The following is a 22,941-nucleotide window of genomic DNA, read 5'->3' as shown; positions in this document are numbered from 1 at the left end:
ATAACTTTGTCATCAAGTTATTTGGCAGTCTCCTAATTCATAGGTGCAAGTCAAGCAGTAACATTGAATGATTTGCAAGGTCATTAGGAGTGGAAGCAGAGCAGTTTATGCAACATGAGTTTTAGGGTTAAGTGCACCATGTGGATTGTACAACTGAGATTAGAAATGTCTTTGTGCTAATGGCCTGCTTTACACACCAGAATAACAAAGATCTATCTGCAAGGTGAAAATGGCCCCTCTGCAGTCATCTGCTATTAAAAGTCTTTTCTTTTCTTTTCTTTTCTTTTCTTTTCTTTTCTTTCCTTTTCTTTCCTTTTCTTTTTTCTTTTCTTTTCTTTTCTTTTCTTTTCTTTTCTTTTAGGTCAGACTAAGAAGACAAGAGTTTTAGGAAGGTGAATGAATAGATTCCTAAGGTAGATATAGAGCAATCTTATTTTTTTTCAGACCAGTCAAAAAAGAATCATTAAATAATCAAAAGAACTTCATGCCTTTACGTGTTAACTGAAGTATCTTTTGTTTTACTTTGAACATTTTTTTACTTTCAGAGATTGTTTATTAGTTTAGTTATCCTATTATATTTACATGATTCTACTCAATTTTGCACATTGTGGTATTCAGCTTTAAGATTTTTCTCTATTCTTCTTCATTTTAACTTATGGCATTAGCATTGTCCTTTACACTCAAAATGAAAAAGCAGAAGTTGAGCATTAAATTTTACTGATCAAGGGATATCACAGAGTTATGAGAAGCGTCCCTTTTAAAGTATACAAGCGACTTTCAAGGCCTTAAATAGATTTATCATCAGACCAAAAAAAAAAATCAATTTTACTTCTACTACCTACCCAGTAATTACTAGACTAGAAACCTGTTTTGTTTTTCTCATTCACATTGTTCTAATTTAAATACACTTGTGTGGGTTATGAAGCATCAAGGACATCACCTTAATGTTTATAGATCCTCTGGATTCTTAGTTTTATCACATAGGTCCTGCTCTCAATTGTGGATGAGGGTATATGAAAAAAGATGCATAAACCATATGTGACTTTTACCTGTTAGGTGTGTAGACTTTGAAGAGATTAATTTTCAACACCTGAAACATATAAAAAGAAACTTTATTTTAGGATGTAGAAAATCAAGGATGCAGTAATCATTTTAAGCACAAAAAATGTTTATTCCCAGTGTTTATTTGATTTTCATGTGTCTTTTAACAACTTCTTGTGAAAGTAAGGAAAATTAACATAGTTGGTGTTCACAGTTTATTCTGCTTAGTGGCTACAGTTACAGATATCTTTGCCCTTTTCTTATCTTGTAGCGTGTGGTCATTACTCATAGATGGCGCATTGCAAGCATACTAGGTGTGATCTGGAAAATAATAATTTGTGCATCCTAAGATATTTTATCCTAAAATATTTTATGGACATATTTAAAAATATATATATATATACACACACACACATGTATATATACATGTATATGTATATATAATTTGTTAGGCCCCAATTGCAAGTTCAGAATTTACATACAGATTGTACTTTGTGACTTTCATACCTTCATGGAGTCTGCTCTGACCTTCATTAAAAGTTCAGACTGAGATTTTAAGAGGAAATTCTTTTTAGATTGTATTTTTTACATATAGAGACTAAAGTCTTCTTTGAACAGATTATTTTGGTGACAGTGTATTGCACCAAACTGTCCTTAATTTCCTTTTTCATTAAAAATTCTCACTTCTTAAATTTGTTGTGCCTCATTAAGCTTTAGCGTTATTAATCGGGAAATGTCAAGACTTAAAGTAACAGTAAATCTTGCTTTAAAATACCTTAAAAAAATCCTGAGTGAACTCAAATCCCCATCCTGTTTTCAAAGGGATATTCGTAAGTTAGAAGAGTGATTTTTAAAGAAAAATCCTAGCTGTTATTTAAGAAACGTAATGTTTATGTATATACTCTACCGTTTTGCCCAAGTTAACATTATTCAAATTTGTTCCTTTGGCCCAAATACAAAAAGTATTCAAGTTTAAGCACTGCACAGACTTGTGGTGAATTTTGTCAATCATTTAAAAATTACATAGATTTGGAGTTTGGATTTTGTCATTTGAGTATTTCCTATCTGCCGTTAGTATACCTTCTAGAAACCTAAGAAAGCATTTTCAAGTTGGGTTAAGAACTATAAGTTGAAATGTAATTTGTATCAACACATCATTATGCCTCACATTTCTCTCTTTCCTTACCAAAAACTTATTTTTCTTTTAATTTTTTAGCAAATTATCTCAATTTATTTGAGCAGATGCTAGTCTTCCTGTATTTAACTAAATGTAGATAAGTTTTGATTAACCCTATTCATGCCAGGGAAGAGGTATATTCAGATAAATGTTTTAGTTAGAGCCATATCTTCTCCATAGAGAAAGTGATGTCCTTAAAGTACTCAGAAGAAGGTGAATTCCAGAGCTAAATGGGACCTTTTAAAAGATTTGGATTTAAAGATTACAATTTATGTTATCACAGAGTTTTTGAAAGGAAAATTTAGGTTATAAATACATGCTTCTCAGTTCTTATTTCTTGTTACTCTCTTTCATACTCAGTGCACTTCCTTGTCTGAATTTCCACTGTACTTATAGCCCCTAAGCCCTTGGATTGCATGTATATGTGTGTATATACATATACATATATATATACACACATATCTATACACACATATATATACACACATATTTATATATAGACACACATACACATATATATACACACATATATATATATATGTGTGTAATATATGTGTGTATATATAGACACACACACACTGTATGTATGTAGAGGATTGCTATCTATATATGTGTCTCCTGCAATATTTATCACAGTTTAGCATAAAGTGTCAGTCAATAGCTAATTAATACCTTTGTGTGTGTGTATCATCCAAGCTGATTTGGGCATCAAAAGTATAATAATTTTGCTCGGTGCAAATAAGCTGCTGTTACATAATGTCAAGGGCAAGAGCTAGTGTCAAAGGCAGAAAGCCTGGGGTTCTAATCCAGTCCAGATGTAGTTTACTCCCTTAAACTCTCATGACCTCATTTTCTTCAATAGTAAAATATTGGGCCTGGTTGGATAAGTTGATCTCTCAGGGACTTTCCAATTCTATGACTCTTGAGGCTGCTTAAAAATATCCCCCAAAATGATTCCTTTATAAAGATTTTGGAATGACTTTAATTTTTAACCTAAAATGGAAATATTTTCATGTTATCTGAGTGGTAGAATGTCATTTTTGAGGGTCATTAACAATAGTTTATTATATATGGTAGGTTAGAAATCATCTGTATTTTTTATATGTTTGACCTTTAAAAATAATTTTTTTTCATTGACTATGTTGCATTTACCACTAAAAGTAAATTATATTTTTGGGTTAGACTTAAAGGAAGGGAGAGTGTGATACTACTAAGAATAAAAATTATTCCTTTTATTCCTTTTGTACTTTTATGTTTCTTTGAGAGAAGATAGCTTCCATGAGAACCATTGAATTGAGTGATATGGGTCAGCACTAAAAATATAGCCCATTGACCTAACAAGTCCTTCTCTAGTTATTTTTCTGCAGGTATGTCTGTAATCATGGCATACACATGAAGCGTTGTTTATACTTACCAAGGATTGGATTTGTTGAACTCTGAATGTCATTAGTAGGAAATGACTTAATATATTATGTGTAATATGCAGTCAGATTTGACAACCCTTACTATGTGGAATAAAGCATTTTTAGTTCTAGTTCCAAGGCAAAAAAAAAAAAAATGATTGTTAAACCACCCAATGTTTTTGGCATAGGCACACACCTAGAAAACCTTCAGAGAAGGGCAGCCAAAGTAATCAGTGGGATCTACATGAGATATCGGACAAAGACCATTATAGAAGTTATAAAAAAAGAATAGGAAAGCAGTGTATGAATAAGATGAATATGACCTAAACTAACAGTAGAATGTCCTAAAGTTTGGCTGAGAAGAACCTATAACAGGTAGCAGGCTGAGCTTCAAGTAGGTCCAATTGGAGTTTGGCCAAATTAATGGGTAGTTAAATAATAGATTAGTCTCTATGTTGTATCATAAAATGACTACATCGTGCTGCTATTTGTGCCTAAGAGATTTGTTGGTTAAACCATTGTAATATTTCTTACATTCCTTTGACCGAATATTTAATTTTTCATCTGTTCTAATGGTGAAAGTGGGGTCTAAAGTGTAGTCTAAAGACCTTACTACCATCTACAACTTGAAACACAGAAGAAGTTTAGTAAGGGAATCAGATGTTTTGGTCTCCTGCCTTGATTAAATAAAACTATTTAACTTGGGTTTTTCTCAGGTAGCATTGGGAAAATTCACTGTGTAAACAGCCTTTGAAGCAGCTAGAGCGATTTAAAAGGAAGTGCTATTATAAATACAATATGGCAATCATATATAGAGGTGCTTGGAGAAGTGGTTGATCCATGATTGGTTCTTAAGTTTTCTTTTACAAAATATACCTACGTATAACAAAAATAAACAAATAAGTACTTGAGTAAAGATATATACTTCTCTGTATTGTAATTTTAATATTGGTTTTTATGTTAATTTAAAAAATTTACTTGACTATTGCATACTTAATACATATTGTAGTTTTAATATGGGTTTTTGTGTTAATTAAGGGGGCACCTAAGTGGCTCAGTTGGTTGAGCATTAGACTTCAGCTCAGGTCATGATCTCATGGTTTATGAGTTAGAGCCCCTCATCAGGCTCTGTGCTGACAGCTCAGAGCCTGGAGCCTTCTTCAGATTCTGTGTCTCCCTCTCTCTCTGCCCCCCCCCCCCACCATTTGCGTGCACGCTTTCTCTCTCTCTCTCAAAAATAAACATTAAAAAAAAATTAAAAGAATTTAATTACTTGACCATGATGTTTGAAAATATTTATACCCAGATTCCCTTCCTCACATTCTGATATAATGTTTAATGTTTCAGTGGATTAGTAAAAGAAATTAGTAAAACAAAAAGGTTAACTAAAGGGGCATAATTTAGAATCTGTATTATTCCAGAAATTGCTGGAAATAGAAATGTGGAGTGACCATTTTTCTCCCTCATGAAAATAAATTTTTAGCTTATTCACCTTTCTTCTGTTGTATCAAATGCTGAACTTTTGTACTGCTTTCAGTAAGGATGGCCCTTCAGATTTTTGTCCACATATGCAGTTTAAGACCTCTCACAATTTATTTTATTTTTATTTTTTTTCAACGTTTATTTATTTTTGGGACAGAGAGAGACAGAGCATGAACGGGGGAGGGGCAGAGAGAGAGGGAGACACAGAATCGGAAACAGGCTCCAGGCTCTGAGCCATCAGCCCAGAGCCTGACACGGGGCTTGAACTCACGGACCGTGAGATCGTGACCTGGCTGAAGTCGGACGCTTAACCGACTGCGCCACCCAGGCGCCCCTATTTTATTTTTATTAATTGTCAGTAGGTCATTCATGTATCTCTGAAAAGCACATATACCAGAGAAAACCATTGAAACTTTAGATACTTGCTGCCACATCTTTCTTTTCTTCTTCTTCTTTTTTTTTTTTAACTAATGTCTGGTGGTACTAAATCTTTAAAATACAATATTTTTAATTTCAGTGAAGGAAACTAATATATTGTCTCTGTTAATTATTTCTGTAACCCTGTGAGAGAGGTGGTTTTATTCCCATTTTAGAGTTGATGAAAGTGGAACTCAGACAGTTTGACTAGTTATTCTGAGAATCCAGAGTAAAACTGTATCTGTCAGAGTAGATGGAGTTTGACTGCAAAACACATGGTTTCCTCCCTCTGTCAGGGGCCGGGACACTTTTCATATGGTACTCAAAGAATGAACATCACATTAGAGAGGAATTTCAATTTTTCTTTACCGAGTTGATAAGATTTTTTTTTCAGTCATCAACTTTTGAGTTATATTCTCTATTAATTTTGACCTTAAATATTTTTATTTATGTTGGCATCTGAAGCCAAAATGTAATGCTTGGTTAGGGTTTTCACTCATTTTAAAAATATGTTATCTTAGAGAAAGAAGAAAATATCATAGTGAAATGATTCAAAATCAGTTTTATAATATTCTTCAAATTGTCTTCATAAAAAAATAATATGCTGATAACTGCTCAAAAAAAAAAAATGGGTGAATCCTGGAACTTAAAAATACTTCCTAAGAGCCTAGAAGCCCTCAGACTATGCATGTTTTTTCTTCTTTTTTTGATACTATTTTTTTTAAGCGTTCTTTTCTGTGAAAATAAATTCAAGAGACTCCAAGTTTTGAAATATGTTTAGCGGCACATTTTCCATGTTTGGATCATCTGAATTACCTTTTATCCCACAAATGAAATTATTTGGGGTCTTTTAAAATATACATGTCCACATCTTGAAAGGACCGGCTGTAAAAGATTCATGTGAATGTTTTGTGGAGGGACCAAGTACAGACATGGATTTGTTTGCTGAAGAGAAAGCCTAGAACTATTTGGTTTGTAACTTGACCTATTGTAACTGGGCGGATACAGTTGGCTTGACTATAATCTCCAACAAGATGTTTGTTGGTTGGTTGGGAAGCTATTAAGTGAATTCTGAAATAAATGACTAAAAAGCCATTAATTTATATTAAGTTTAAAGGGAATATAATCCACTCCCTCTGCTTAACATAAATCTTTAATATAAACTAGAGACTGTGACCACTTTAATTTTTTTTTTCTTTTGTTGTCTTAATTGGTTAACACAAAAGTTCAAAGTCTGGAGTTCATTCTTTGTGGCTTTCTGGTCCAGTAAATAAAGAAAAATGTGTTTCCTGCAGCCAAAATAATTAGCATTTTGTGGATCCTTTAGCATCCACCCCCAGTAGAGTCCCATTTGGTGCTAACGTGTTCAAAGTTAACTTCTAACGTCCTGCTTCTATTGTACTGAAGAGAATTCAAAATTCAGATTTGACACACACATAAATATACACGCTCGTACTTTATAGAACTATCAAATGCATATAGAAAAGTGCTCATAAGTAGATAGCCTGCTGAATGTTCATAAATTGAACGCTATTGAATCAGCACCCAATCAAGACACAGCATCACCAACACCGCATGGGTACCCTCCTCCAATTTTAACCATTTTCTAGTGCTAAGTATTTACTTGACTTCTGCCTCATAACATCTATTACTTTTGCTTATTCTTTATGGAATCTTTGGATTTTTTGAAATCATATACTGTATTCCCTTTTGTGTCTGGTATCTTCCACCCAGTTTGTAGGATTGTCCATATATTTGTGTCATAATATTTTAATAGCCAGGAATTAGGAAAGATTCATGGATGTTATAGAAATATCCAGGAAGTTAAGGAAGTTGAACATTGATTTAAAAAACAAAAAACAGAGTGACTGTTTCACTGCAGCTGAAATTTGCTTGCATACTTCCGGTTTGTCAAGCCATGAAACACCTTTTGTGGGGTTTCCTACTCAGATTTCTTCTATAGTTCTTGCAGTTTTGGCAGTATTGTCTAGCCAAAAGCCAAAAACATTGGGAACTCAGTAAGTTATAGCCTCTATCAGGAGGAGGGTAGAGGCAAAGAACTAAATGTCTTTTTGATTTGAAGTCTTCAAGCAGAAGGTTTGGGTGTTAACAGAGTCTAATCTTTTCATTGATGCTTCTTAATACCTTCTCTGAGCTTACTAGTGACCCACTTCTCAATGAGGTCTTACCCAGATTTATTTTTAATTTAAAAAAGGTTAAATCGGGGGGTTATAATGCCACAAACTGCTAGTTTTCCAGCTGTTTAGTGCATCTTTGGGTACAGTTGACCCTCTTTTCTGTTTGTATAGCTTTTTTAAAGGTCTGAGAGGTTGTCACAAAGGATGCAGAGAGCCATGTTTATGCCAAGATCCTTCTTTCTAGGGACCTTTTCTCTCTACTTATAATGGTTGGTTAGTAGATCCAGATTCTAGGTGTAGGATTCCATGCATATTGATGAGGACTAAAGAATCAAATTCTGGAGGTAATGACCCACCAAAGGTTTGTTTGCTTCAAGGCAGCTCTAATTTATTTACATTCTTACACACATGGACTTTATTTTACAATATTTAAAGAGATGGTACTTTTTGCGTGTCCTTAGCTTATTGATATATAATTTGTATTTCACTTGTGTTTTGCTCCTACACATAGTTTTTCTCCTGTGAAAGTAATTGTTTACGTATGGTATTTGTGTTTTTGGCATTAGATTTTATTTACAGTTCTGTCTTTTCTGTTTGACAAATACTAAGAACATTTGGGGAGACTATCATTATCACTGATTTACTTTACAAATTGATTTATAGTTAACTTTTTTGTAAATGAAACTGAGATATCCATGATTTGGGTTAGGGTCTTCCCTTTATTTGAGGCTGTCTCTATGAAGCAATGTTTAAAGGGGGTATACTGGTATATTTAAATGTAGACGACAAGGGACTGTCTGCAGATGGCTTATAACATTTTATGACCTAAAATAAAGGCATCTTGGAAAACGGTGAGGTTACTTTTTAAGTATTTGCATTTGTAATGGATATTGTCATGATTCTTATTTCTTATTTTGCAAAGTGTTGGTTCTTCTGTACACACACACACACACACACACACACACACCATGTGTTTCTGGAATACTATTCTGGTATGTGCCAATATAAAAGTTGAGACCATCCACCTCCAAAACCAGTCTTCTCAAACCTCACGCTATATCAAATTGTATTTATTGGTTTATATTTTCACATTTAGATATTTACTTATCTTAAATTTCTTTTTGTATGTGGTATGAGCATAGTGAGCCTTGCTTTCTTTTCCCCACACATAAAAAACGTACACCCTAACACATGAGTGGCCGTCAATTTGTCAAGTAAAATTTCTTCTTCTGAACTGAAATGCCTTTATTAAGTTTAACATTTCCATAGACGTTTGGTTCTTGTTCTTTTTCCTTTTTAATTGTACTGATTTAGTTGCCTAGAGAGGCAGTAAAGCACAATGGTTAAGAATGGGGTCTCTGGAGCTAGTTGACCTGTGATTGTGCCCCAATTCTGACACTTGGTTGTTATGTGAACTTAGACAACATGACATTTTTATGATTGTATCTATAGTAAGGTGTTAACGAAAAGCAAGTGGGTTAATATATAATATATACACATCACTTTAAAAAGTGCTTCCATACAGTAAGCAAGATTTAAGATCTTTAACTGAAGACTTTGAGGCATAGTTATTACCACTGTTTTGTACAAACACAGTCAAGGGATCATTTAATTATTTGAATAAATGTGAGCTCTTGAGATGTTCAAAGATTTGTTCTGTGTTCAGCATTATAGCAAGATAACTTGTAACTCTCCACCAGTGTCCCTTAGACCCCACTGGGAAGCCACACTGAAGGGCACACATTTTAACATTCCTCCTTAAATTCTAACAGATGTTGTCTAGGCTGCTAAGATTAGGGAAAGGGGTTAATGTATATGGAATGTTATTCTGCCAGCAATTTGATTTGGGAATTACAGGTAATCGAACAGAAGCCATTCTGGTGTCTTTCAGGTCTGTCTCTTTGCTTCTGTGATTTAATTCTTTAATGTTCTGATATTGGGGTGTGTGTGTGTGTGTGTGTGTGTGTGTGTGTGTGTGTGTTTTGAACTAGCCTGGAAGGAACCAGAGTAAGTTACTGATCTCTGAATGCTTTTAACATGATGATGCGGACCTAATAGAGAGGAGGGGGTTGAAGGTACTGTTGGTTGATACTGTGGCACAGAATCTGCAAAAACAGAGTGAAGAATCATTGGTCTTATGGATGCTAATGATTTATTGGTGACTACATGCAGGAAATGTTACTTTTAACTCAGTTTCATCCTATCCTAATAATAGCACATCATTTTTGAGTAATTACTATGTGCCAGGCACTGCTCTAAGTACTTTAAGTGTATTAACTCATTTAACTCACAAAAAAATTATACTTATTTCATATATGAGGATACCAAAGCACAGATAGTTTAAAATAAGGTGCCCAAAGTGATTTTGTTAAGGGGAGTTCAAATGCCAGAAGTCTGACATCAGAACCTGTGTTCCTAGGTTTGGTATTTATTTGAATGCAGGTAAAAAATTTAAGGCAGGATTTTATTTTATTTTATTTTTAGTTTTCTTAAGTTTTTTTAAAATTTATTTTGCAGAAGAGACAGGAGGTGGGGAGGGGCAGAGAGAGAGGGAGAGACAAAATCCCAAGTAAAGAATCGCAGGCTGTCAGCCCAGAGCCCGATGAGGGGCCTGAAGTCATGAACCATGAGATCATGACCTGAGCTGAAACCAAGAGTCGGATATTAACTGACTAAGCCACCCAGGCACCCCAAGGCAGGATTTTAAAGTTTATTTATTTTGTATGAGAGAGAGAGAGAGAGAGAGAGAGAGAGAGAGCGCGCGCAAGTGGGGGAGGGGCAGAGAGAGAGAACCCCAAGCAAGCTCCATGCTATCAGTGAGGAGCCTGACTCGGGTCTCGATCTCACGAACCGTGAGATCCTGACCTGAGCCGAAATCAAGAATTGGACGCTTAACCGACTGAGTCCTGAGGCTCTCCTGAAGTTCAACCTTTTAGAAAAACCTCTTTTTTATTTTAAAATGTGGTATTTGTAGAGGAGTATATAAAGCATATATGCACAGTGTAAAAAATAATTAAAGTACACAAATATGCAGTGTAACTATCAGACTGGTTAAGAAGTAGAATATTGCCAGTACCTTGGAAGTCTCCAGAATACTGTTTCCATTCCCCTCTTTCCCCCAGAGGTAACCACCGTCTTCATTTTTCTAATAATTATTCAATACTTTTGTTTATAGTGTTACCATTTATGTGTATATTCCATATATATAAGGGAGAAGAAATGTGTTTATGTAAATGTATATGTATTATGCATTTATGCATTAGTGTACCATGCATATGTGTGTATTTATGCATATTGTGTGTATATATTTATGTGTGTGTGTGTGTACATATATCTAAAATGTATTTCTTATGACTTATGTGCAGCATTCTGTAAGATTCATTCGAGTTAATGTAGTTATAATTTGTTCATTTTCACTGATCTAGGGCATTGCACGCTAAGAATATGGTAGAATTTACTTATTCAACTTATTATTGATGGGTTTGTGTGTGTGGTTGCAGAATTTTGCTACTAGGAACATTCTTGTACTTCCCATTGGGCGTTAACTGTCAGGGATACTCCAGAACTTCGTTTCTCAAACTTGAGCTTGTATAGAATCACCAGAAAGTCTATTAAACATAGACTCCTGGCCCCACCCTCTGAGCTTCTGATTCAATAAACTAATGGTGGAGCCTGGAAATTTGTATGTCTAGCAAGCTCCCAGGTGATGGAATGCTGGACTGTTCTGGGATATGTACCAAGGAGTAGAATTGCTGGGTTGCAAACCAGAATTTTTTCCAAATTGGTCTACCAGCGCCATGTACATTTTTGTTTTTCCATAATTCTGTTTGTGTTATAGTCAAACTTAAAAAATTTTAACAGTCTAGTGGACTTTATAATCATATCTGGTTGGTTTCCATTTTCATTCTCCTGGTTACTAATGAGTTGAAGATTTTTCTTTTTATGTGTTTTGGCCTTTTTCTCTTCCTTGAGGTGTCTGAATGAATCCTATAGATTCAGATGAATTTTGTAATTTGTCTATAGCCTGGCCTATTATTAGTGCCTGTTCTTTTTGCCTAACATTTTCCGTCATGGCTCACGTGTTGTGTTGTCGAGGATTGTGAGCCTTCTTGAAAGCTGACTAATGTAATTAAATGTAGTATTTGCTAAGTGCTTACTATGTGCCAAGCCAAGGTCTTCACCTGCATTGTCTCCTGTAATCCTCACATCAGCTCCCTGAGATAGGAAGGCATTATCATCACTATCCATTTTACAAATGTCTGAATGAAGCCTGGCTTAACCCATTCACTCAAAGGCACACCTCTAGGATGTGGCCATTGAGGACTTGAACAGTGTTTTGCTCTGCTGGTAACAACCAGTTCCTTGGAAGTTTGCAAGAATAGAGCAGCGGGAACAAGATAAGCCTGTCTATTCTAGATTTTGAAGGTTGCAGCCTGGAAGAGAATTTGGACTTTAGAATCAAGACTTGAAGGATTTTAGTTTCAGGGAGCAACTTTGGCCTTAGGAATGGGAAAATTTAGTAGACTGAGCCAGAATTAGGGTAGTCTACAATGGAAGTAGGCAGTTTCTGTCATTGGTCACATGGCCCCTTGGTGGTGATTTTAAGACATGCAAGTAGCTGAAGGATGGTTGACAGTTCTGTGAATTGCCCTGTTTTTCCTGACCCAGCATTGTAGGCACTGAGTAATTCAGAGGTACCTGTGATTTTCTGTTCCCAGCACCTGGGTTACCCCGAGCACTTGAAGAGACTTGGCTGTCTGCTCTTAGACCTTCAGCATTCAGACATTCTGGTGGGCTTGTGACCCTGCTGGTGGTATAAAGATGTTATGAAGCCTGGCCTGGTTTTGACCTTTCAGCCTTGGCCTTTGAGAGTATTCAGTAATATTAAGACTTTGTATGCAATTTGAGTGTCTTTGAAGAAACCTAGTAATTGGTGCTTCTTATCCATCTAAGTTCTGGACAATTAAGGTAAAACAGTCAGCAGATCGAAAGCCAAAATACAACCTTTATTGCTGACAAAGACAAGGGTGGAGAATGTGGATTAAATATGTATGATCTTCGAATTAATTTCCCCCTTGCCTCCCATCTTCAGCAGTCCTGGGTGAGGGCAGCCTCCTACCTGGGGACCCTGCTCTTGTAAGTTCCCCTGCAGCATAACTATATCTGCACTGAGTAGGCAGGCTTGCTCCCAACAGAAAAGAGGTAATGAAGGTACTGGACTCTGTATGCCCAGTTGTTTCACACGAACCTGCCAGAGAGGTCGATGTAGGTCAGCAGTGCTATTGCTAGTGTAGCTCCCTCTACTTGAAAGTAGGGAGTAAGGGTTCCATTAACAGTTGGACTAACTGTTGAACTTATGTTCTTAACTGCCAAGCATGTGCTCATCTGGAAGTGTGGCAATCACCCACAGAGAGGGAGATGGGCCTCTGTCAGGTCAGTCTTACTTCCAACCTCATGAGGCCTTGGAAGATCAATAGCTTTACTTTTTTAAGAGTCCTTAAACCTAATGAGGCATGCGGGATGATCATAGCAGTAATTGCATAGCTTACAAAGTTAGAAGGCAAACCCATCTTGATCCTAGAAGATTCATCCCAGGCACAGTTATGACCCCATGGCCTGTCTCTAAGTGTCCCAAAGACCACAATAGAGAACCCAGGGTATCTGAGGGAAAGACTCAGAGTGGGTGGAGAAAACCTTCTTTGGTTCACAGGCTTACCCAAATGCAAATCAGGCTAAGCCTCTTGTCTATAATCCTTGACCTTTGAAGGAAACACAGAGTTCAAAGGGGAAATGAATGCTTAAAGCTATTGAATATTCTGGATGAGAAAGAAAGGCACCTCAAAGAAGACAGGGATTGCCACCATCGGATGTTTCTGAACCTTGCACATAGCAGTATCTCAAATGCCAGCTTTCTCAAAGATAACCCAGAATGCATGGGTGGATCCCCTCTCCCCAGGTAAGTACAAAGTCCTTAATATAACCTCCAAATGGGAACCTCTCCCTGATGAGTTTTGGTTTACAACCAACACATTCAACCTCCTACTTTGTTTCCCTGTGAGCCTCTTGAGACTGACAGCCTGGTGCTGTCACCAGTGTGGGCTCTGTCGGGTAGGTGGCTGTGGGACATAGTGTCTTGGGAGCAGACGTTTTCAGTCTCTCGCCACTTGCTGTGGAGTTGCTTTGGCCAAAAAGGCCATCTGCAGGGCAGGAATTCTCCTTCATTTGTGAAGACCAGTCCAGAGCTCTTGGTGGAAACTGATCCTTGAGCCTGTGGACCAGTTATGAGAATCCAAGTTGCGCCTTCGTTTGCGTCTGACTGCAGACCAGAAGTGGAGTCGGCCAATCCAGCACTGCCTTCTAGACCTGAGATTAATAATTTCAAGTGAGAACCTTGATAGGGTTCTGGAATTCAGTGTCTCTTAAAAACAGCAAATATTTTTCTGCTCAGTAGTCTTTAGGCAGTAGATGTTGAAATAATCTCCCTTTTTTGTGCTTTAGCTGTCTCTGCGTCTTTAGCCAGGGGCCCCTGGACGCCTCCAGCAGTTCTGAGCTGCCTCAGGCCTTTGCCAGGGCCAAGCTACAGGGGCCCTCACCCAAAAGTGTTCATCATCTGGCTAAGGCCACCACATGTCCCGCCTCTTTTCTGAGATCCTTGGCCTACAGCTTTTCCTGAGGTCCACTGTCACCGGCTCTAGGCCCTACCTCTGTAAACAGCCACTTTCCTGGAGAATAACCACCATAAGTTGTGGTCACACAGCAAGATCAAAATACCCTGTGGTTTAGGAATTAAAGCCTCTTGATGTTAAAAGCTACCTGCCCAACTATAAAAACCAGCCACACTGCACAATCAACGCTGCAAACCATCAAGCTGAAAAACATGCAGGACCATAGTAAAACATCCTTTCTCCCCTGTCTGGAGACCCAGTACCTCCATGAGTATTTTCTTCCCCAAAGTTGGATTCCTTTTTTATTATTTGCCAAGGTCCCCAGATAGTATACCAAGTGCAAGTTTCTGAAGGGGCCCAATAAATAAGACCTCTCCTCCTAAACCCAGTTCTAAACCAAGTGAAATATAAACCAGCATAGTCAACCGTTGGGAAAGGAAAATATCACAGGGTTCTGATAAGGGCTGCACTGGAGGGTGTGGCTTTGGTGGGTTGCTAATGGGGAACTCCAAAATTCCACAGACATGCACACTGAGTTGTAGGCAGTTCTGGATACCCTTCCCTACCCCCACATGCTGCCGGGGATCTGCAAACTCCCAGCATGGAAAATGAGATCACCACCCTTGTTTTTTGTGGCCTGTGACTCCCCAGTGGGAGGAGTAGGGAGCAGGGCTGGGCACCAGCTGCCCAGATTGTTCCTTTGAATTCAGCCTTCAGATAAATTCAGTTTCTCCTTCTCTCTAGGGTAGTAGTTCACAAACTTCTTGATCTTAGGATCCTTTCACACTCTTAAAAATTATTGAGTGCCCCCATCAGCTTTGGCGATGTGGGTAATATCTGTTGGTGTTTAGCAAATTAGAAATTAAACTGAGAAAATTGGATATTTAATTCATTTAAAAATATTAAACCCATTATGTATGTAACATAAATACCAATTATTATGAAAAATAGCTGTATTTTCCAAAGCAGAAAAGTGAAATTCGTGGGAAGAGTGGCATTGTGCTTTTTTATTTTTGTAAATCTCCTTAGTGTCTGGCTTACTAGAAGACGGTTGGATTCCTGTATCTGCTTCTGCATTTACTCTGTTAAGGTATCACACATCACCTAGCCTCTGGAGTATTTCCACTTTACACTTGTGAGAGATTGAGAGTGAAAAGACAAATAATGTTATTTTATTATGAAAAGAGTTTTTGCCTTTTCAGATCACTCTCTTAGAAGGATCTTGGGGACCTGTAGTGCTCCCCAGATCACACTTTGAGAACTGCCACCCAGGGTAGGACTAACTGGTGTATCGGAAAGAGGTGGGAGTGTTAAGAGTTAGCAGACTTCCTTCCACATGGAAAGAAGTTCTGGAGGAGAGGAAGCATTCCCCCTCTACAGGTTACACGGTGAAACCGTCCAAATGCCAGCCTTGAATCACTCACCATAACCATGGGTGGAAAAAAATGCTGGTCTTCAGCCCCAGAGTTGAGTCCGGAACTGATGATATTAGCTCTGTAACCTCTGAGTTAGCATGCAGGGCTCATGGGCTTAGTTCTTTATTGCTTCACCTATTAGAACACCACTGGACAGGGTGCTACTGGGGGAACGAGTTCAGGAATGACTTTGAACTCTGATGTTATTGACAGTGCCCTCTTCTCAGTGCAGCACATTTCTGGAAACTGTGCTGTGAATGTTATTTTCTCACAAGAATGATGGTTATAATTGGGTTGGGTTTATCTTATCAAGGACTCAGAGTTAGATAAATCATCACGATGGCCAGCTATTCAAATTAATTCAGAGTTATGGGGACTGGAAACCATTTTTAAAAAGTGAAACTGTTAAAAAAAAAAATGAAACCATGCTCCAGGTTTTATGAAACAGGCCTAACTGTAGTTGAATATAAGAGAGTCTGGAATATAGGAAGTGCACAAAGAGTCTATTACTATAGTAATTATTTCCTCATCAGCATCGCCTACTGAAAATTAATATACTAATCATGATATGTATTTGCTGATAGTTTTCCATGTGTACTTTTAGAAGAGTTGGAGGGAGGTGGAGGGGCTTTGATTTGGTAGCTTAAAAGAACACATGTTTACGTAAGTTTGAGCTGATGTCTTTTCCTCTCCCAATTTTTTTCCCTAGTGTACAGAAACATTGGAATTATTTTATTGACAAATATTTTCTTGTATTATTTTATTGTGATTGTCCTATCACAATCATTTAAGAATCATTTTAGGAAAAAACAATTATAACGGTAGCAGATCCACTCAGTCTTAATTCATATAGGACAAGTTCCAGTGCCTAGGCAGTCAGGTATTGTGTCAGTGTGTGTGGATACTTTCTGATGTTTCTGTCCCTGATCCAGCAGTGGGTAAGGGTGGTCCCCAAAGCCATTCGGTGCTGGTTTGAATACCATCCCTAAACTGACTAGTTAAGTGACCTAGAGCAATTTCCTTTCAATTTGCTTCCTTGCTTGCAAAATGGCACTATTCTAGTACCTTCCTCATAGGGTTGTTGTGAAGACTGTTGAGATACAATGCATGGAAAGCACTGAAGTGCAGATCCTGGAACATGGTAAGCAGTCAATAAATGTTAGTAATCATCAATACTCAGTATATTTAACATACCTAAGTTGATTATAAACACAGTCTGATCTAAGTAATGCACTGTTTGATGACATTTTGAACATGGCACGTGAGCATATTGCAGTCTCTGGTGAGTGTAATGAACTGATGGGGCAAAATCGATGTAAGCCAGGATTGGTCATCTCTACTGAATTGCCTTAGGCATTTGTGGAACTTTTAATGACAGTTTAATTGCAGGACTGCCTGAGCCACTGTCTCTCGATAGTGTTACACTTTCACAAGCCAAGCCCATCAGTACATGTAGTGTTGTTACCCATTACATTAAGTCCACGACACTTCCTGGTAAACTCGTCTGTGTTTTGGGATTCTGCTGCAGAAGCCTTGATGCCCAGGAAGCCTCTTCTAGCATGGCTGCTGAGATAGGAGATGGCACAGATCTCTGGGGAACTTGGCTTGATATGTGTTTGTATGTGGTCCTAAGCTTTGGCAGGTTCAATTCCTGAGAAGTTGACACTCTACACCACATTTTGAATGTGAAACTCAGATTTTTGTCCACCAAGCTGTTGTACTGTGGTGCTGTCCTCTGGCTGTGAGTTCAGTTTCAGTAGAGTTGTCAGCTTCCATGGCCAGCATTGACACTATAATTTGACTATTTGCCATTAAAAGAAATGAATGTCAGAAAAAATAAAAGTGCTGATGCTAGAGATATTCAAGGACCCATCCTCATAATATAACTGAGGCAACGATGGAAATCACTAGGTGGGTCATGGGGGGGCATCGTGTGGCCTTGGTTGGGGATTCCTTGCATCCAAGCTGGTCTGCGTTGTATCATGAAGTTAAAGAGTTAAAGGGCCAGTTCAAAATGCTGGGCTCTCCCTCCAGCGTAGTACCTGGCAAATCAAAAACATCAAAGTGCAGGGTTAAACTTCTGCACATTTCAAGCATGTTTCCAGGGATATGAAATTCAAAGTGTCATCAATGGCATGGCTGACACAGAAAAATCTTGAAAGAGTGGCAGCAACTCTTGAATAATCTTCTTAATGTAGCCTCAACATCATGGGTGGAATCCTGTGAAATGTAGAGAATCTGGCAAATGTAATTGTCTGGTGGTAAATTGGATTAAAAATAAAAAATTAGTCATGCAGAATTGGTCTTGAACAGTCCATTATTCTATTACCATGTACCCCATCAACCACTTAAAAAACGTCTTCACTAGTTGTTTATTTTTGCTTATAGCATTTGGAAGACCTAGACCCATAATAAAAGTATTACAGTGGTTCCCCCCACCCCCGCCTTTCCGTTCCCGACACTGCCCACCCTCACCCCACAAATCACACATCAGGAAGAGGGTTCCACTTGTTTTCTCTTGTACACATTTGTGAATGAATTTTGATTTGTCACTTCGTTTTGTTTTTTTCAGAATTCGTCCTTCACAAAATGCTTGAAAAATATTTCTCAGGCACTCACGTAGCAAAGAAATAAAAGTCTCCACCAAAGAAAACAACAATATCATAATAATAGCTAACCCTTGTTTTGTGCTGAATCACGAGGCTGATAACCTACTCCAGTAGTAGCAGTAGCAGTGTTAGTAATGGTAGTAGTAATCCTGGTAGTATAGAGGAAGAAGCCAGGGTACAGGTGAACTTCTATAGCTTGTTAAACTCACACAGGCAGTGGAGACGGGGTTTAAACCCAAGCAGGTTTGTTCCAGAGCCCTGAGTCTTAACCACTACACAGATTACTGCCTTTATTCTCATAAAAAGTAAGGGAGAAAAACCAAGTAAAAGGAGGTTTCAGCTTTTTTGACTGCATGTAATAATCTACTTCACAGAACTTAAATTGTTACCAGATTCTGTCTATAGAGTATCTGGAAGGGAAAAAAATGAAGAGATTGATGCTTTGGGGGAAAACATCCAGCTGATTAAATTTGATAACCAAGAGAGCCTGGGCTTTAGTTAGGCAGTCTTCAGAGCCAGGAAGGAAAGATAAAGATTCTATTAGGTTTGGGCTGCTCTCGGATATAAAATTTGTAGCCAATAATCATAGATAATCTTGATCAAGAAGAAGATGGAGAGGCAACGAGATTGAACATCCACTGTGGCTTCAGTGGAATATTTAAAAGCTCAGATTTAGGAGTGACTTGGAGGAAATTGGAAAGCGCAGCCAGTGACCGAGGAAGACTATAAAAAAGAATCACGATAACAGCGACCTGAAAGAGTAGTGGACTTAGAGCTATAAAGCTCACAGTATTGAGACTACAGGAAAATTTCAACGAGACCAAAAGTGACGTCATTGTGAGTTCAGGACCGGAACAGATAGACTAATACTAAGAGGCAAGCAATACTCCTCAACTCCTATTACACTTCTGTCCTTTCTAGACAAGGAGGTCGATCTTCAGCCTGGGAAGAGTAGAGCGCATACTTGTAAGAGGAAATTGAAACTCAAGATAGGTGAACTGATTGTGTGAGAGCGCAGGGCAGCTCTGAATGAGTTCAGCTCCTCTGGCCAGCATGAATTTCATCCTAGCGGGCCAAGTGGACTTTTGCTGCCTGCTTGGAATCTTTGAAGAATTGTGGAGGGGAGGAAAATCAGTAAAGGATCAGGGGTGGAATAATGCCCCAATTAAATGCAAAGGAAAACACAAAATGAAGAAAGTGTCATTTTCAGAGAAAAGAATAGAGAGCCCCATGGCTGACCTAGAGCAGAACTCTGGAACCAGTTTCAATGTTCACATGTACACGGTAGCTAGGAAACAGCCTAAAATTGTTAAAAGTGGGAAGAACAATTGTTTATTGCTTCTTGTTGCTAGGTTATTAGGCTCGAAGGCTAGGGCAAACAGGTATGCTGTGCCTGGAGTCCAGAAAGGTTTCAGGAGGTAGATGGGGGCGGATGTGTGACCACCGCCTGCTGCACTGGTACTTCTTAAATGTACCAGCTTACCCATCACTTGTCTTGAAATTCTGTGTGAGTGAGTCACGGTTTGGACCCAGGAATCTGCATTTTAGAAGAATGTCCCAGATTACTTGCTATGCTGGAGCAAGGTTGGGAACTCAGGAGCTGTAAGAAACATGCCGTGAGTTGGATTTGTGTTGTCATAAGTGCTAATACTGTGACTGCCAGCTAATGCATCAAATAACCATGCCAGACACTCTCACAAGCGCTTTACACATATGATCTGTTTTAAACCTCACACCTGCCCAATGAGGGGGCGCTGTCTTTATCGCCCATATTGTCTAGATGGGGAACCGTGTCATGTCTGACAGTGTCGGGCAGTCTAGCACTTTGAGAGGCCGTGCTCCACACCACTCTGCTAATAGCCCCTCTTAAGAGGCCTGGCTTAGGGCTCTGGGGTGGTGGGAAGGGTGATGTCTGGGCATGTGTCACACCTTGTCTTCAGTGTCTGAGTAGTGTCTTTATGAAGACTTTGGGGTGCCTCAGACTTTCTAAATGCAGAGAGCTGGAGGGGGGATGACTAAATCTAGGTGGAATTATTAATTTATCACCATCAAATCTGGGAAGATTAAATGTAAATTGCTGCCCCTTGGGGCCCAAAATCAGCTGCAAAGATACTGGAAGCCATGACTTAATCGTTTTCCGGTAAAAAAGATCAGGGTTGTTTGGGTTGACTACAAGCTCAATATAAATCAACAAGCCTTTGTCTGTGGCACCTTTTGCCTGGAATGCCCTTTTCCACTTCCTCCTCTTTCTCCTGGCAAATTTTTAATCATCTTTAAAGACAGAGCCTAAATGTCACTTCAGCTATGGAGTCTTCTTTGATTTCTACAGGCAGATTTATCATCCCATTCTTTCTGCTTCTTTAGCACTTTGTTCTTGGTGTTATAATTTGGTGATTATCTTTCTTAGTTTGTGCCACCCAAGTTCACAGTCACTCAGCTGGAAACGTGGGGGAAGACATCATTTCCTTTCTCCCTTTCTTCCACCATGAATCCCAGGCCTCACTAAGCCTATCAGTTTTAACTCATATCATACTGATACGATCTCCCTCTTCCTCATTCCTGCAGCCCTGTCCCATTTGTCTGTGTCCTGACTTGTACCCCAGCTGTCACTTGTCACTTCATCCCCCCACCCATTTTCCCACAAAGCATCAGAGACTTCTCTGTCAAATGCAGTCTGCCGGTGCTTAAAATCTGTTCCTGGCTCTTCATAGCCAAGAGGATAACCCCAAGCCCCCAACCATTTATGATCTAACCCTGTCTAACTCTCCAGCCTCAACTTTTGACTTCCTGCCTTGCTTCTTGGACTCCAATGACACTGAACTCATTGTAATTCCCCAGGCAGTATGCTGTTTCTTGCCACCTTGTTCCAGCTCAACAGTGACTGTCTGGGATGGCTTCCCACCCCCCCCCCACACCGCCTGGCTACTCCTGGGTTCTGCTTGGGAGGCCCCCAGACCCCTGCCCTGGGCTCTCTGTATGTCTCTACCTCCCAGCCGCCACTTTCTGTTGCAGTCACTTTTTATTTTGCTCCCATGTTAAGCCTTGAACTTCTTAAAGGCAGTGAGGGTGTCTTGTTTCCATTGGCAAATGGACACTCAGTACAAGTTTCTGGAAAGAATTGTATTGCATTTGTTCTACTTGGAAAGACTTCTTACTTAGCATCTTACTTCTTCCTCTTCCTGAATATGAGGTCTTCAGTATCTTAACACTCCTCTGAGTGAGAACCTATTTGCACATTTCTAAAATGAAGATAACTTCACCCCCCACAAGGGGCTATTGTGAGAATTAGGTGAGATAGCAATGTTCTATAACACTATTACAGGGATTGCGGACTACAGCCCTGATGCCCATTTTTGTATGGCGAAGAATGTTTTTTACATTTTCAAATGCTTTTAAAAAATCAAAAGAAGAAAAATATTTTTGACACTTGAAACTGAAATGAAAATTAAATTTCAGTGTCTGTGTATAAAGTTTTATTTAAATTTGAATTTATAGAGCTGTGTTCATTCATTTCCCATTGTCTGTTACTGCTTTTGCATTGCAGCAGCAGAGTTGAGAAGTTTCGACAGAGATACCAAGGCTTGTCAAGCCTCAAATGTTTACATCTGACCCCTTAGAGAAGAATGTTTGCTGACCCCTACCTTATGCAAATAGTAGGAAAATGCATGTGATTCGCAAGCTCCTCCGTGCACCACAGAGAATGTTTTCAGGGGAAAGTTTCTGTCTGAACTTTTAGAGGCTCCTCATGGGTCCGGCAGAATGATCTGTTAATGGTGAGGCAAAGCCACAGAGAAACTGTTTTAGTTTTCTGAAAAGGAGGATGTTCCAGTAAGAGTTTGGTGGACTGTTTGAAAACACAGTGAACTTCTCACTGCTGGGGGTGTTATAGGGTAAATTGACCCCCATTTTTCATGGGTTGCTAAAGAATAACATGTCTCACTCTTGGCCCTATTGACATCTTGGGCTGGATCATTCTCTGCGGTGGGGGCTGGCCTGTGCGTTGTGTGATGAGTAGCAGCATCCCTGGCCTTTAGCCCCTAAAAGCCAGTAGCACCCTCCTCCCCAGTTGCAGCAACTGAAAATGTGTCCTTATGTTTAATAATTCTTGGAGTCTGTCTTTAAGAAAACACATTCTAGAATAACAGAATGTTATGAATCCATTTTGTCTTAGGGAAGAAGAATTTAGAAAAGTTTGGCTGTTTAAGATGAATATGAAAATCTCATAAAGTAACATATGACCCCCATGGGTATGAATATTGGTAGTCAGCTGTTAGAAATGTGTCTTACAAACATGGTTTCAGAGATTCTCACAGCCTCCTTCTGCAGGTAGGCCCCTTTTCCTAGATGAGACTAAACAAAGAGGTTGGACAAAGGATAACATGTTGAGGACAGAAATGAAATTCCCTTCTCTGAAATAAGGTGGAGACGGAAACTCAGAAGTGAACATTCCCAGAATTACTGACGGACTTGATTCGACCTTGAGATTCTATTCCTGTGGGTTTGGATGAGGAACATGTTGCTGCTTATTCTCCCACCTTAGGGCAGATCCACCAGAAAACAAGACACTAGCAGTGGAGCTAAAGAAAAGGTTGCA

The 22,941-nt window shown here is 38.7% G+C and overlaps 1 protein-coding gene across 3 annotated transcripts in view; it reads left to right on the top strand.

Moving 5' to 3' along the window:
- The window catches only part of CDH2 (cadherin 2), a 214,277-nt gene that overhangs the window by 2,595 nt on the left and 188,741 nt on the right, over positions 1–22,941 (top strand). Inside the window, exons 1-2 of one of the 3 annotated variants that reach the window (XM_047828633.1) lie at positions 13,017–13,091; positions 13,426–13,614. The exons of 1 other annotated variant lie outside the window; for it this stretch is intronic. In XM_047828633.1, coding sequence (XP_047684589.1) covers positions 13,588–13,614 — 27 coding nt within the window. In that variant the 5' untranslated portion in view covers positions 13,017–13,091; positions 13,426–13,587. Of the gene's footprint in view, positions 1–13,016; positions 13,092–13,425; positions 13,615–22,941 lie in introns of those variants that run through there. One more of the 3 variants, XM_047828634.1, reaches the window with a different exon arrangement.

This window comes from Prionailurus viverrinus, chromosome D3 (genome assembly GCF_022837055.1).
Source record: "Prionailurus viverrinus isolate Anna chromosome D3, UM_Priviv_1.0, whole genome shotgun sequence".
Classification (NCBI taxonomy): domain Eukaryota; kingdom Metazoa; phylum Chordata; class Mammalia; order Carnivora; family Felidae; genus Prionailurus; species Prionailurus viverrinus.
The sequence above is the reverse complement of the archived record's forward strand: the minus strand, read 5'-3'. Positions and strand labels throughout refer to the sequence as shown.